Raw genomic sequence first — 15319 nt, forward strand, 5'->3', positions numbered from 1 at the left:
TAGCTCTTGTCATTGTATGGGGTGTTATAAATTAGAGTATTCATTGAAGAGGTAAGAACCTACTTCAAATAATAATCACAATCCTTGTCCGGGTGAACTAAAGTCAGTAAACTGTGCTTAACTCTCCGGTAGCTTAGCACAAAATAAAAGCAATGTGTACATTATTTATGCAGCACTCAAATAATAATAAAGTGAAAATACAACACAAAAAAGTTCCCAAACCAGTTTAGAAAAACAGAAAATATTTTAATATATAAAATGCTATAAAAATGACACAAATCCAATAAGCTGAACAGATGATATTCATTTTAAGAAATCGAATTGAAAATTGGGGCAAAACACAAAGTGGCAACCACTGTTAACTTGTTGGGCTACATCAGTCAAAGTTAAAAGTTTACGTCAAAAAATTTATTGTCCAGCGAGTCAGATACACGGCCCAGGTTCATCCAAGTGGAAAGTTTCCCTACCTACTTAAAAACTTTTGTGAACAAAAAGTGCCCGTTAACAAGTCATTGGCGGGGCAAGCTGGATCTGAAGCGGAGCTCGATGACGGTGGGTTGAGTCTTCTGTGGTGTCATAGATGAAGGCAGCAAAGCTCCTAGTGGGCAAATTACAAAGTATGTACCCTAGAAGCATCTAGGCATCTGTCTCATTGAAACCATATATGTTTGGATTTAGAAACCTTTCCAGAAGTTGGATTTCCCTCAGCGAAGCAAACTGGCAAGTTAAAGCCGACCAGCAATTCAGTGTTGATGGCGGCAGCTTTGATGGTGATCCTGCTCTTTATTGGTTCTCCAGGCAAAACGTTTTTAAGTCCCACTTCGAGTTTGAGGTCAGGAGATTTGAACTGTAACACAAGCCAAGGTTCCAGGACTTGGTGGAACCATGTGGGGGTTAAGACTCACTCCAACAGAGGCGGCTGTTGACATATAAGCCTCTGGAACTTGCAGTGTCCCTATAGCTCAAACATGTCGGCAGCCAACTGACCCTTGGGGGTCACTATTGGGTCATGGGTTCAAGACATGTAGGGCCAGCCTACCATCAGATTCACTAGACAGCAGTTCAATCCTTCATTTGATTATTAACCAGTCAATGAGTGTTCTGAGGATGAAGGGCAAGTCCTTAATCACGTGCTGAAACAGTCCTGGTCAGTTCTGCCCCTCCTGTTTTTTGAGCCAGCCCGACTAGAGAGACAAAAGGGAGGCAAGCCTAGGTGTGAGCTTCATCTGCTAGTGATAGGAGAAGCATCCTTTGAAGCTCTGTGAGGGGCTGAGCCCAGCTCAAAGACCATCCTGTCAAGGGAAGCGTCCCTCTCACACCCAGAACCCTTTGTCCACTGTCTAGGAGCAATCCATATCTGACCACAAGGAAGCCACCAGGAGTCTGGTGACAGCTGTACACCGATTGAAAAGCCTTTTGGTTTTAAAAATTAAAATGACAAATTTTAAAGTGTAGTTTCCAAAATAATAAAATCATCAAGTTGAGTTTTTAATTAATATTAAAATAAGTCATTTAACATTTTTTCTGGCTCATCCCAAACTGGATGTAGCTCATATTAAATGCAATAGTGTAAACCCGGGAGAGCGAGCCTTGCCACTGTGAAAAACGACTTTGGAGATTTTTCACTGCCCGGGCAAGTAAAAAATAAATATATACTTTCTACTTTTTAAGTACCATGTACCCTGCCATATGGAAATGTAGGGCCTACCTTAGGAGGGACTTATAAGTATTACAATTTAAGGGTTAGGTCTGGCTAAAGGTTTAGTTTTCTCGGGCGAAATGGCAATTTAAGACTGCACACCCAGGCTGCAGTGGCAGGCCTAGAGAAATGCTGCAGTGTTACTTTACTGGACAGTACAAGGAGTGCTGCAGCCCTGTAGCATTTAATTCACATGCTTGTGTACATATAGTACCTTATACCAGAGACTTAGAGTAAATTAGATGTGCAAATGAGAATTATTTCAGTTTTACCATGTTTAAAAGGGAGATCTCAAACACCTTACCACTGGTTGGCAGGGGCAAAGTACACAGTGTTATATGCCCAACAAAAGCTGGTTGAACAGAAGACAAATCTGGGGCAAACCATGCAAAAGATGGTCATTTTAACACCGGGCACGTTGAAACTCAGAGTAAATTTATGTAATATTTACAGAATCACAGGTCTGCATGTATTTTTCCTACTATACCAAGCTATGTGTGTTTACATTAAATGTAATTGCCACTAATTGCCAACAAACTGACGCTTCTATACTAGTCTACATCAACATTACTGTTGCTAAAGATGAAAGTCCACAACAGGTAGGAATGGCAAAGTTCAGTTAAAGGCTATATTGCCAAAACCTCTCTCACTGCCCCTTTCCTCTGTTCTCACACCCACTGACTCTACAGACACACATTTCTCACATCTCCCTCCCTCTTTCCCCATTTCTCCCTCTCGTCTTCCCTTTCTCTCAACACACACAAGTACATACATACTTTGTCTTCTCTTCTTGTGTTTTTCCTTGTCCCTCTTTAAAGACGAGGAAGGCAGAGCAGCTTCTTCATTGCAAGATTAGACTGCTTACGAGACCTTGCCCAATAGTGGCCCATCCACTGGGAGAACTTATGTCACCAATAGTCTACATGGTTAGATTGCACAATGGCTATGCAGTACTGTGATTCCATTAGTTATCAATGGACAGCCAATGCTCTCGCCCTATACAATGTATTGTTGATTAGTTCTACACTTTAGTCCTGTTTTGGTGGATTGGAATTTCAGGTGTGCAAGGCAGAAGATTCTGAGGCACTGCTGACCCAGATACTCTGTTTGGTTTAGAGAAATCACAAGCCTTCCCTGTTAAGCCTGTAGAACATTTTAAAATACCAAATATTTGAGGAGCCAAACAATGAATCAACAATGTGGAAGAGTGTTCTCGGTTTTTAACTGGACCAGCATCGCCATTCATAAAACATAAATGGCTTTTCCTTCACAAAGAAGACCAGGTCACACCACCATTTAGTTTCATATAGGGTAAAACTGGTATTGATATAGAATACTCATCTCTGTCTGCTCAGGTCAGATCCAGGCAAATATGAGCTAGAGCCAGTTACTCACCTCTCCAACTTATTGAACTCTAGAGTTGCAGTCATGCCAGGCTTAGCTTGCATAAAGTGTCAGACTGTTGATGCACACTTCAAAATGCTGAGCTGCAATGTAAATGGACGCGCTCAGAAACTCAGTTCTCCTGACTGGTGCAATTTTGTATCAGCCTTCCTTTTTTGTACTTTTCAAGAAACCTGGTCTGTCAATGCATTTTCAAGGTTACACCACATTTTTAACTCCTTTCTCAAAGAGACCAGAGGCAGACCTTCAGGGAGAATAATAATTTGGGTGTGTACCACACTGACGTATCGTATAAGGGAACCATATGGACATTCGGCAACTACAGCGATCTTTTAGTTCTTTCATGCAACTAATTTTGAACATCTATAGTAGACAAACAGAGAATGGTGTAGAGTACACAGTTCTACATTGCCTTGATACCATTATCAAATCCCCTCCTGAAGCTCCGACAACGAAAGGGAAAACAGCACTTGCCTTAGAAGATGACTCTACCACCACCTTTTAACTTCCAAATGATTATAGATCAGTCACAAAAAAAGAGATTTAGGCAGGAGATGTCGTTTGGTGTACAGGAGAGGGATATTTAGTATTGCACACACAGAAGGTGGTCTAAGGGCATGTATTGGTATAACCAATTCAGACGCTCCTAGGGATTACACCTTTGCCAATGGCCCATAACGAGCAGTATAGACTAAAATATGACTGATCTTCCTAGCTGGAATTTAGTTTTAGATATGACTGATAGTGATTAGAAAGGATCATCTGTTAGCTGTCCATCTGTCATCTCAGACTTTCATCTTGTAGACTGGGACACCTGTGGGTTCAATTTACATTCGAGAAACATATAATATCCAATAGGAAAATAAATAATGAGGCAACTAGTTCAGTCTGAATCAAGCCAACAATCTAAATCAATGACACAATAGCTAATGTTTTGACTTTACCATTTCTGCCATTGTTTGACCCCCCAGCAAAGCCTGGCAGGTAAAGTGTGTAGATTTTACAACCAATCAGAACAGCTTCTAGACCTACTGTGAATCCGCTGACCCCCTGATTTAGAATACACCCTTGGTTTAGACTAAGTCTGTAGATATGTAAAAGGATTCCTACTTATGGATCTAGCAACTATGATGGAGTAATAGTATATAGCAGAGTGCTGGATTGAGGATTTGGTTAAAATTAAAGTATTGCGGTGTACCATATGGGCTAATCTCCACTTTCTGGGTCTCCTGGGTGTAATGGATCTTTAGCATGATTTTAGAGAAGATCAGGAGCTGTTCATCACATTAAATATAATCACAATCACTAATCTATTTTTACTCCATAATGTGTTAGTTATGAGTTAAATGGTTTTATGAATCAAATCTTTTAGTAGTTTGTTTTATTTGGCATATCACAAACTAAATTTGTAATAATCTTAAGCATAAATAAATGATGGAAATATAACCTCAAATTTGAATAATCAAATATAATAAATGCATTAAAGTGTGGTTCTTAAAGGAAAGAATGCCTATAGAGTAAAGGTGTCGAAACCCATATAGGGTCCTAGTTTCCGAGCGAGTGAGAAAAAAGCATAAAGCTTCAGCATTACAGTCCGCTATAGAAAATAAATTGATAAAGCAGAACTTTCATAAAGAGAGGTTCAAGAAACTCCTGTAGACTCTCAAGCAACATGGCATAAATGTACTGGTCTGGGTAAAAGGGTCCGGACAAGTATCCGGTAAAGTGTGGGGAAGAGTGGATAAAAAAACCTTCTCTTGAACACGCACTAATATAGAGAACACATTTTGCGAATGTAAGCGCTTCAGTCTTCATCCTTCACCTAGCCAATCATCTATCGATGCTCTTCGTGGAACAGGATCACTCATATTCTTCTCACAGGATTACAATAGTCCATAGACAGAAATGTTAGGTCGCAAACTAATTTGTAATGATTTTAAATTCATGTGGGTCAGTTTCTCATTCAAGTTCTCCTTCCCACATTTAAACTACACTTCTAACCTTCTAATATCAAGTTTCTAATATCCAATTTCAAACAATGGTCCAAGTAGAAGTTTAAACATCACTATAATGAAAAGAAAAACATTTAGATAAGAAAGTCGTTAATTTCCTTTAAGAATGTTTTATCTTCATATATGATCTCTCTACTGCTCCATTAAAATACTAAGTTCTAGCCATTTCTAACAGTGATTTTCTGTGTAAATTGAAACATTCTCTGAAAATATATGAAAACATTACTGCAAATGTTATTTGTTAGGGAAACATATTAATGGAAAAGTCAGGAATTAAACTTTGTATGCATAGTTATTGTTAAATGAGCACACCAAGCATTGTTGATTTACCCACTTGAAGACTAATACTAGTACATGTAACTGCTTACTGCATATATTCATTTTTAAACACATTAAACCTTACACGTTAATTATGCACATTATTACAAACCGTGTCTATTTTTCGATGTTATTGAAAACACCTTCCCAGGAGGCCTAGTAAACAAGAAAAAAAATGGCACAGGAGAGTTCTAGATGGGAGGTCTTTAAGAACATTGCCATCTCAAAAGACGCTCAAGTGTTTTATAATTATATTGCCCACTGCAGGAAACATCCCACTGCAAATTAAGAAGTTCTGCTTAATGTTCGCCATAACATGCACACTGTTCTTTTTCATCTTGATCCCCCAGCTATTTTCAACTTGGTAACTCACTCTGTTCTCATTTGTAGGCTGTTTAAACTTCGGATCTGTGGTACTGTTCTTAACTGGTTTCATTCCTATATTTTGTGTTTATTTTTAGTTTAATGGAAAGGGATTGTTTTCTCTTATCACCCTGTCCTTTATCAAAGGTAGGATTTCCTGCTTCTGTGGCAAGAACCTCTCCTCTATTGTATTTCTGTTCTACCACTATCCTATTGACATCTTGAGCTAGAAAATGTGGCGTTGTCTTTAACTAATCCATTAACTTTTTAGACAACTTATTTGCTGTTGTGAAGTCCTGTCTCCTACGCAGGACCGGTTCTGCGAAGGAGGCACTACAGGTCCAAAGCAGGCTCTGGCCAGAAATGCTGGCCAACCCCTTGCCGCTTCAAAACCTTGAAGCAAAAACTCTTTATAACTAGCGTGTTTTTTGGGAAGGGAATCCCCCTCTCACACATAGATAAACACTTTAGGGCGTGTAGACACATAGTCTGAATCACACACCCACTAGTTTTAATTGCACACACTTTTTTATCTGTCCTGAAGAAAGCCAGCATATTCATAAGGCACTGGCTGAAACATGTTGACCCACCAAAGGATGTGGGAGGTCGTACCTCGCCTCTAACATCCCAAAGCCTTATTTTTAACCGCTGACTGTGGCCCAGGTATTAAAGTTGAATTCACCTTCGGGTACTGGGACCTCCGCCAAGCCGTTTAAATTCACATTCAAAGCACCCTTCACCGCACACTCAGCGATATACCTGCTCCGCTGCAATCAGGCGTCGAAGCACACCTGGGACACGCTAGGTGTCACTGGGTGGGCCCGATGATGAAGCATGCCACCAACCTGGTTGGTGGGTGAGGGCTTCATGAGCACACCTACCAGGTGTCACTACCCCTTGACGAAACAAAACTGAGTCACTTAGATTTAAATACTAAATCTTGTTAATCCGCCCTCAACTTTAGCTAGTCTCTTTTTGATTACATTCTATATAATTTGGGGATACGGACTAGCGATCTGGTCCTCTCTCTCCCTCTTGATACACGATCTTACAGCTTCATAACATCCTGAAAATCTAATCTTTTGTACACTTAAACTTCTGCTTAACCCTTTAGTGTGAAATAAATGATGTTCTAATTTATTTTATGCTTCCAAAATATTGGTCTCTCACTAATTCAGATTATTCTGAATGCCTGCATCTCTCATTTTACAATCAATTATTGCAACATAGCTTTCTTTATCTTGCTCACCTTTGTTGGTTGCCTCTTTCATCCCATTTCAGATTCCACTATATTTGTACCATGTTGAGGTATCTGCATTCTATTGCTCCGCTATAACACTCCTTTAATCTCAGGGTACAACTAGGTCCCTTTGCAGTGGTTATCAGTTTTTTCTTTCTGTTCCTTAACCTCTTTGTGCTCCTTCACACTTTCATTTATACACACTTCATGCTCTTCAGCTTTTGAATGATCCTCTATTTCGTTCTGTTGAGATCATAATCTGTCTTTAGGAAACTGCTGAATGGTCCCTTTTAGCTACAGCTAATGGAGTGGAACCTTGTTGTTCCTTTTTGGTTTTATCCTGAACAGTATACTGTTTTTGTGGTTTATATTAAGAACCTTGGATAAATGTGCTTTAAGAAACCAATAAATAACCACAACATTATACGAGATCGCTATAGCCTCATTAGATATTCTATTGGCATCTTTGCTTGTCTTTTTCGTGGTAAACCGGACCCTGAGCAACCATTGCAGAGCTTTGCAGGATTTTGAAAGCTCAATGTCTGGCATGGGCAGGATAGCATTAAAGATGCCTCTGCAGCATGAATCTTACCGATCTGCCTTTTTTGTGTGGGATCAACAAGAGACTTAAATAACATATCAAGGGACAATCTGTTGCTATAAATAGTGCTGCTATATATTTGACATTGTGCTTTAAGACATTAAAGATTATTTTACAAATATCATCTGCGGTAATACAATTATGAAGAAAATAGACGGAGACAATCCCATATCAAGAAAGATTTTGCTCATTTACGGATTCTCATAATTTCCTTGCAGGATGCCATGTCTCTTGAAGATCGTGAAGGATGGGAATATGCCTCTCTGATTGGCTGGAAGTTTCATTTGAAAGAGCGCAGTTCGGATAATTACCGTCGCAGACGGTGGCGAAGAAAAATGTCTCCTTCTGAAAGCCTTGGTTCCGCAGCTATTTTTAAATTGGAAGGTGCTCTAGTAAGTATTATGGAGAATACCCTTATTCATGGTATTCTAAATTGTGATGCTTGGGTCCTACGGAAGACCAAAAAGGCTGGTTACTGTTATTTCATACAATTAAACCTTTGGTCTTGAGACTCTCATACATTTGGTGTGAAATTCAGCCACTTCAAAACATGCTTAGCATATTACAGTTCATGCCAAGAATCGGATGAGTATGAACTCCCTACATAGTGCTCAATAGTGTCAGCAAGAGTGGTTCTTGTATAACAAACTGCTTTCATGATTGTGTGCGAAAACACTCATCTAGAAGTGCACTGAATGTGCAAGAAATCGGGCAAAGGTGTTGCCATGGTGTGCAGAATAAACATCAAGTACACCTGAGGTGGTTAGATTCTACTATCCATCAGTGTTCAGGTTTTGAAATCCAAGATAGAAGACATATAGGCATGGGACACGGCTGATGTGTGGGTATGACAAAATACGACTTGTGACATCTAGAACATGATCATGGCTGATACAGAAATCATCCCTACTCAGCCTTTTGTGAATTACATAAATGAAGCTGTATAGCACAAAATACTGACCCTCTTGCCCAAGGGTCCCCCTAAATTGGTTTTTTATGGAGTGTTAGAGTAGGTCAATAATGACGCTTTTTATGGGTCACACTGGTATAGTTGGTTGGACAATGGACATTAGAGACCAATGGCCCGAAACAACTTTTGGTCGGCATTCCTTCTCAATTAGATTACCAAGAATAATCATCATGTACAGAGTGTAAGTGATCCTGTGTCTTTGAGGTTTTGCTGGTGGGAATGAGTGTGTACTATTTAATCATAAAACGTCTGAGATAAAGACACAAAAATCTACTAGCAAACTTGAAAAAGTTGACTGTAATCAATAATCCAGAAATAACTTTATGGAGTACCTGGACAATGCACAACATGAATATGTATGTTGATGTTCTGAGTGTGTGACCACAGAAAATGAAAGTGAGTTAAAAGGCAGTTTATATTGATAAGAAAAAATTGTGTGTTTGTAGAAGGGTTCACTGAAAAGATTGGGATTGTTCAGTACCTCCTGTTAGTTTGAGAGAGAGGGTTTCCTTGGACCTTAAAGATCACCGGAGAATAGCACTTCTTAAGCAGTGATTAAGGAATGGAGTTAGTTTTCGATGGTGTACTCAAATTATCTTAGATTGGAAACGCCCTGTCTCATGGGTCACTTTAAGAACTACTATTGTATGTAACAATGCAGCAGAGGTACAGGTTACCTGATAAAGGTGTAACGATGACTTCAACAGAGATTAAAGAATTTTTAGACACAGAGGCATTTAACATTGAAAATCTGCTTTGCATTACATTATCTGGTGGCCAACATTGTTGTGTTGTATTTGTAATTAATCTGGCTTTGGCTAAAGCTACAGAGTGAAACTAAACTATGAATGAAAGTGTGATTTAAATCTACTTGGTATAGAAAGGATTATCAGATTGCAGTGTGAAATCACAAACAAAATACCAAATGTACATAGTTTTGTAGGAAAGCTGAGGAGCAGTAATGGATGAGAAGGAGTTTAACAGCAAAGAATAAGCAGAAGTCTGTTCAGATTAGGTTTCGTGTGATAGATGCACCACAAGAGGAGTTGAATATAAAGATAGTCATTCAGTTAAAACGTATCCGGGCAAGATGAAAAATCTTCTGTATCCATCACAATGTAATCTCAGGGATGAGTAATCTTATTTGGGTGAGCAATAAATGTGTGTGGAATTTCACACAAATATGGGAAAGAAGGATGATCAACAATGAAAGTTGAAAGTAGGCACGGCATTGCAAGGACTTAACAAAAATGGAGCCATGGAGATCAGTTTGGATGAGGGGGGGTTCAACATACTGTGGCAAGCGGGAAAATGTATGAGGCTGGCTCATCTGAGATACTTGTACACAATGTTTACCAGGTAAACCACTCCATTTCCATGTTCATTTGCGTGCTCTCAGTAGGAGGTGTGATACCTCATAAATGAATGCGTACATGAGACTTGATGCTCTCATTTTCCACACAATAGTAGACTATTTTCCACAAATTATTTGAGTATAAATCAGAACATTTTCATCATATAAAAATGCAAGCAAATGTTTTCTACTATACCTCTTTTTTTAGCGATATGCTTAGCTTATATTTTGGCTTCTGGAAGCACATAATGTCTTAATTGTTCCATTTAAATTTAGGGAGCAGACTCTAGTGAGGAGGGTGAGAAGACCCAAGAAAAGGAGTCTGCTACTACTGTGTTTGGTGCCAATACTCCAATCGTTTCTTGCACCTTTGACAGTAAGTGTTTTTATTTTGCACTCAGCTACTATTTTAGGTCCTGCTACATATAGTTTATCTGTTAGAGCTCTTCTAATCAATGCACAAAAAATAAGCATACAGAGAGAATCGGCCATTGGTTAGTCATCTTCAGTAAATAGTTTCAATGTTTTGTCATGATTTGCCATTGTTTGGATGGACTCTGCATCAAGGCCTTGGCATTTTGAGGATTACTACAAGGTTCAATTTGTCTTCCCATTACATTCAGGTGTTGAGATGAAATAGACCTTTTGTTAAACTACAGATGCATCATTACATTTAGCTTGAAATTAGGACCCTGCGTTTTCTTCAATTATTTACTTTGCTGCCACAACATTTTAAGTTTAAGACCTTTTTATTAATCTCAATAAATCAAAGGAGAAGAACTGCCCATCTACATCCACCGGCTGGTGGTGATGCGGTAAGCAGCAATAGAACATGTGACAATTGAGAAAGGAGTGGGGCAGGAGGACATTGGAACAGCATGGAAAAAGGAAGGGGGGAGTGGTACCCTGTGGAATGCTGCCTTTGCTGAATGATATGGCGAAATGACAGACTCCTAGGGGGGATCTATATCAATCAATCAGGGGGATTGTAAGAGTGCTACTTACCCGTGAGGGTCTCGGGCGTGGGGGGTAGCAGCTCCGTTCAGTCAAAGAGCCAGGTCTTGAGTGTTTTCCTGAAGATGTTCAGGGAGTGGGCACGTCTGATGTCAATCGGGAGCTCGTTCCAGGTCTTGGCAGGGATGTAGGAGGAATCTCCTCGTCCTGTTCTGGCTTTGCGGATGTGTGGGGTTTCAGCGAGGGTGAGGTCGGTGAGATACGTGGAAGGAGCTCCTTTCGTTGAGGTACTGGGGTCCGGTGTTGTGGAGGAATTTGTAGGTGTGGCTGAGTATCTTGAAAGTGACTCTCTTCTGTGAGAAAGTGCCATCTTTCTTGCATTGGTATGCCCCCACTTGTTCCTGAACTGCTGATGTACTTTGACTGAGTGTGCCCTGTGTTCCTGCCAACCAGGTACCCAGGGCCTGTGTTCCTTCCCTAAAATGTGTTGAAACTAAAAGCCCAATTGGCATCTCTGGCCACCTGTCAGCCCCTAGTAAATGGTACCATAGGTGCCCAGGGCATGGTGACCAGAGAAGACCCCTGAGGGCTGCAGAACCTATTGTGCCACCCTCAGGGGCCCTGTACCCTGGCACCCACACACTGCCTTTGCAGGCTGAGTGCCTAAGTACAGAACTAAACAAAGAGTCGACATGGCACACATCCCTGTGTGCCATGCCCACAGAACCCACTGCCCTGGCATACTTCAGTCACCCTTCTAGCTGGCTGCCCTATGCCAGAGGTGTGGGCACAGGTGCAGGAGCCCTGTGCCCCTACAGTACCCAGGACCATTCCGGGGCACTGTAAGTGCAGTGATGCCATTAAGAGTATATGGTGCTGGGAGGTTGTCATTACGAGCTCCACAGCCCATAATGGCTACACTGAAGACTGACAAGTTTGGTACCAAACCTCTCAGCACATTAAACCTGCACTGATGCCAGTGTGGGATTTAATGTAAAATGCACCAGAGGGCACCAGCCCCAGCCTGGAACCTAAACATTGCCCTTACCAGGGTATGGGGCCCCCAATCGAACCACTTCATTCATGTCAACTCCCGTTTCTAACATCGAAAGTTGTCTTTCTAATGGCACTCACTTCTCTCAGAAGGATACATGAATTACACGCACTTACTCTCCAAGAACCTTGCTTTAAAGTATTCCTAACAAATTAGTTCTGCTTACTAATCCAAAATTTATACCTAAAGTGATCTTCGCCTTTCATACAAGTCAGACCATAGAGCTACAAGTGTTGTTTCCTAATCCAGCCACAGTAGCAGAGCAAACCCTACATACATTAGATGTTAAAAGGGCTATTATGTTCTACATTGATAGAACTAAATCTTTTAGAAAACGTCAACAGCCTTTAGTTGCTTTTAACAGACCTCACCAGAGGGCACCTATATCCAAAGCAGGAATTGCTTGATGGATAGTTAGATGCATTCAAACAGGTTATCAAAAAGCCAAAAGGGCATTTGCGGTACCACCATGGGCTCATTTAACACATAAATAAAGAGCCACTATGGCTTTTCTAGGAAATATCCTTATAAAAATTATCTATAAAGAAGCAGCATGGAATAACCCACATACATTTATGAAACACTACTGTGTTGATGTATTCACACATCAACAAGCAAGAGGGGGTCAAGCTGTATTTAACACTATTTCAAACGAGCACTTCAACCAATTGCTAGCCACTGCAAAGAGGAGGACTGTTTTATATTCCATGCTAAGCATGTGTATCTACCGCCAACACATGCTACAAATGGAATAGGTCACTTACCCTGTAAGCATCTATTTGTAGTGTGCAGTGCCGTAGATTCATATTCACCCACCCTCCTCCCTGGAAGCTTTTGGTTGAAGTAACTCTTAATATATTCAGTACTGTAATTCACACAGCCACAATTAAATGCATGTTTCTTTATTCTTTCACTTTATTGCTTCTTTTCAAACGCTCACCCGATTAGCCAAAAACAATCTAACAAAGGAGCCAAGCAACATGCGCAATGCACACCGGAGGAGTCACTATACTCCATGACTTGAAGACTCTTCAAAGAAAAACAACTTGTAATCATCTGAGCCCAACACTATATGGCAGGATAATGATAAGCTTATGAATCTACAGTGCTACACATTACAAATAGATTCTTACAGGATAAGTAAAATGTTCCTTTAGTGCTGGACTTAAGAAGGTAACTTTTTCAGCAGGACTAACCTGGTCCCTGTATCTGGGCCCTGCTCCATCATGGACAGCCTGAACTTGTGGCTTTCACCCAGTCTCACATGACCAGATAACTGTGAGTGGCGCTTTGTGCTCTTAAGCACTATACTTGCCTTAAACCTTTGAAATTGCATAATTCTGGTCCTACTGATTGGATTTTTGTTGTTTTAGTTCAAATTATTGGTTAAATTCTACTCTTTTTCTAAATTAGTGTGGAATTCTTCTTGTGTTCTGTTTTCACTTTATGAAATACTGCATAACTACTTTATACATTGCCTTTAGGTTAAGCCTGACTGCTTTTGGGCTAAGTTGCCAGCGGGTTAAGCACATGTTGATTTAGTGACTTTGTGGTTCACCCTGACCTGAATTGTGGCTGCTGCTTAAGAAGGGATCAAACCTGCCTGAACCAATAACCCACTTTCTCACAGAATCCTGGGGCGAAGGCATGATGTTCCTGCACCACCTGCAAGGAGTCTTCTGATATGCACAAAGTAGCCCCTTCATTGAGTTTGGCAGATAGCTTCGGAACCTTATCTAGTGCAACCTTTTTCTTCCTAGCTCCAATTTGACACATGCACTCGGAAAACTTAAGCAGCACTGCTGCTATGAAAGTGATCTCACCAAATAGAACAAACCACTCATCTATAAGCAAATTGTATGCTTTATGAATTAGAGTACATGCTTCTGCTTGTCATTAAGAATGCTGTGATTTGTAACCAAGATGCCTGGAAAATGTTTACATAGGGCAAACTTAAAACTATCAACTAAAATGATATTGCATCATACCATCCATACTAAATGTACCATGCCGATGTACGATATAAACCTGCCGTATCGGAACTACCTTCTAATCCTTTTTTACATTTTTCTTTGAGTTTTCAACATAAAAGCACATACCATAAATGCCAGGATGTTGTTGATTAGCACCAATTACTTAAGAAAGCACAAGTACTGCAATTTAGAAGACCGAACTAGAAGAATACTTTCCCTTACCCACCACAGACAAAGACAAAGGTTAATGAGTCCATGCGTTCTTTACCATCTACTCTGTGAAAATTAGTCTCAGACCCTCCTATGGCTTTCAGACATGCACACTAACATCACATTAGTGGTTTTGCTTAATTTAAACCAGAGCTCAGAAATCTATTAATTCCTGAGTAAGTCCTGTACTCTAAACAGGTAGACCAGTTTCGGGGACAACTTAGCATTGACGCCTAATTCATACAAAAAAGATGGCTCTGTGAGGTAACTTATTGAAGTAGTGAAAATAAGCTGCACACAATCTAAAGTGCCTCTGTATAGGGAGTTATGATTACCCAACCTGATCAGTGTAACTGTAATGGTGATGTTGACTGTGAGATGGCAGAACACAGGCTAATCTGAAAAGAATAGTCTGGCGGGGGATGAAAAATCGCATCAAAATACTGTTTCAAGCAACCATTGTGATTTTGCTGCTTTTACTGTTTAAAACATACTACTGGCTTCGAAATTGATAATAAATTCGGAATAAAATGTGTCTCTGGACGTTAGATTTGCAAGCTGTAAATTTGCATTACCTTCCTATGATAGCAATAAATGTGGGCTTAGTGGTTTGTTTTGCAAACTCCATCATCTCACCTATGTACCTTTTTGTTCCTCTTCTAGAGATGTTCAGTTATCACCTTCGCTGCTACTTGTACCAAGCAAGGGCTCTTACAGCGCTGGACAAAGATAGCTTTTCAGGTATGTAGGTTTTATTATTTATATAACGCAAACCTAGCTGTGGAGCAGTGGAGCACTATACATTACATGAGGCATCAGGAAACACTCTACAAGACTGTGTATATCAAGTGAGGATCACACAATAACATTTTACACATATTTAAGCACACCAAGAGTGTGATTTGCTGAGGATCACACAATGTCATGTCATGTCTGTCAAGGCCGGGATTCAAACCAGGATCTCTAGGCTTCAAAAGCGGCAGCTAGGGCCATTATGCCACATCTCCTCCCTAGTTAGTTACATCTGCAGGATGTTGCGGTGAACTAAGACACATAGATGACTAATGCTGCACCAGAAATTTAAAAAATGATGATAGGAATATGCTTACAATTCAGTGTTCATGTGTTCATGCTGATCCTTATTCTCTAAGTATTATGTGGGATAGG

The 15319-nt window shown here is 40.2% G+C and overlaps 1 protein-coding gene across 2 annotated transcripts in view; it reads left to right on the forward strand.

The window, feature by feature from the left end:
* Positions 1 to 15319, forward strand: part of MYOF (myoferlin) — a 550379-nt gene that overhangs the window by 391722 nt on the left and 143338 nt on the right. For both annotated transcript variants that reach the window (XM_086922487.1, XM_086922488.1), the window contains 3 exons: positions 7856 to 8029; positions 10238 to 10337; positions 14816 to 14893. In XM_086922487.1, coding sequence (XP_086778613.1) covers positions 7856 to 8029; positions 10238 to 10337; positions 14816 to 14893 — 352 coding nt within the window. The remainder of the gene's footprint in view (positions 1 to 7855; positions 8030 to 10237; positions 10338 to 14815; positions 14894 to 15319) is intronic.

Source organism: Lissotriton vulgaris, chromosome 5, assembly GCF_964263255.1.
Source record: "Lissotriton vulgaris chromosome 5, aLisVul1.2, whole genome shotgun sequence".
NCBI lineage: Eukaryota > Metazoa > Chordata > Amphibia > Caudata > Salamandridae > Lissotriton > Lissotriton vulgaris.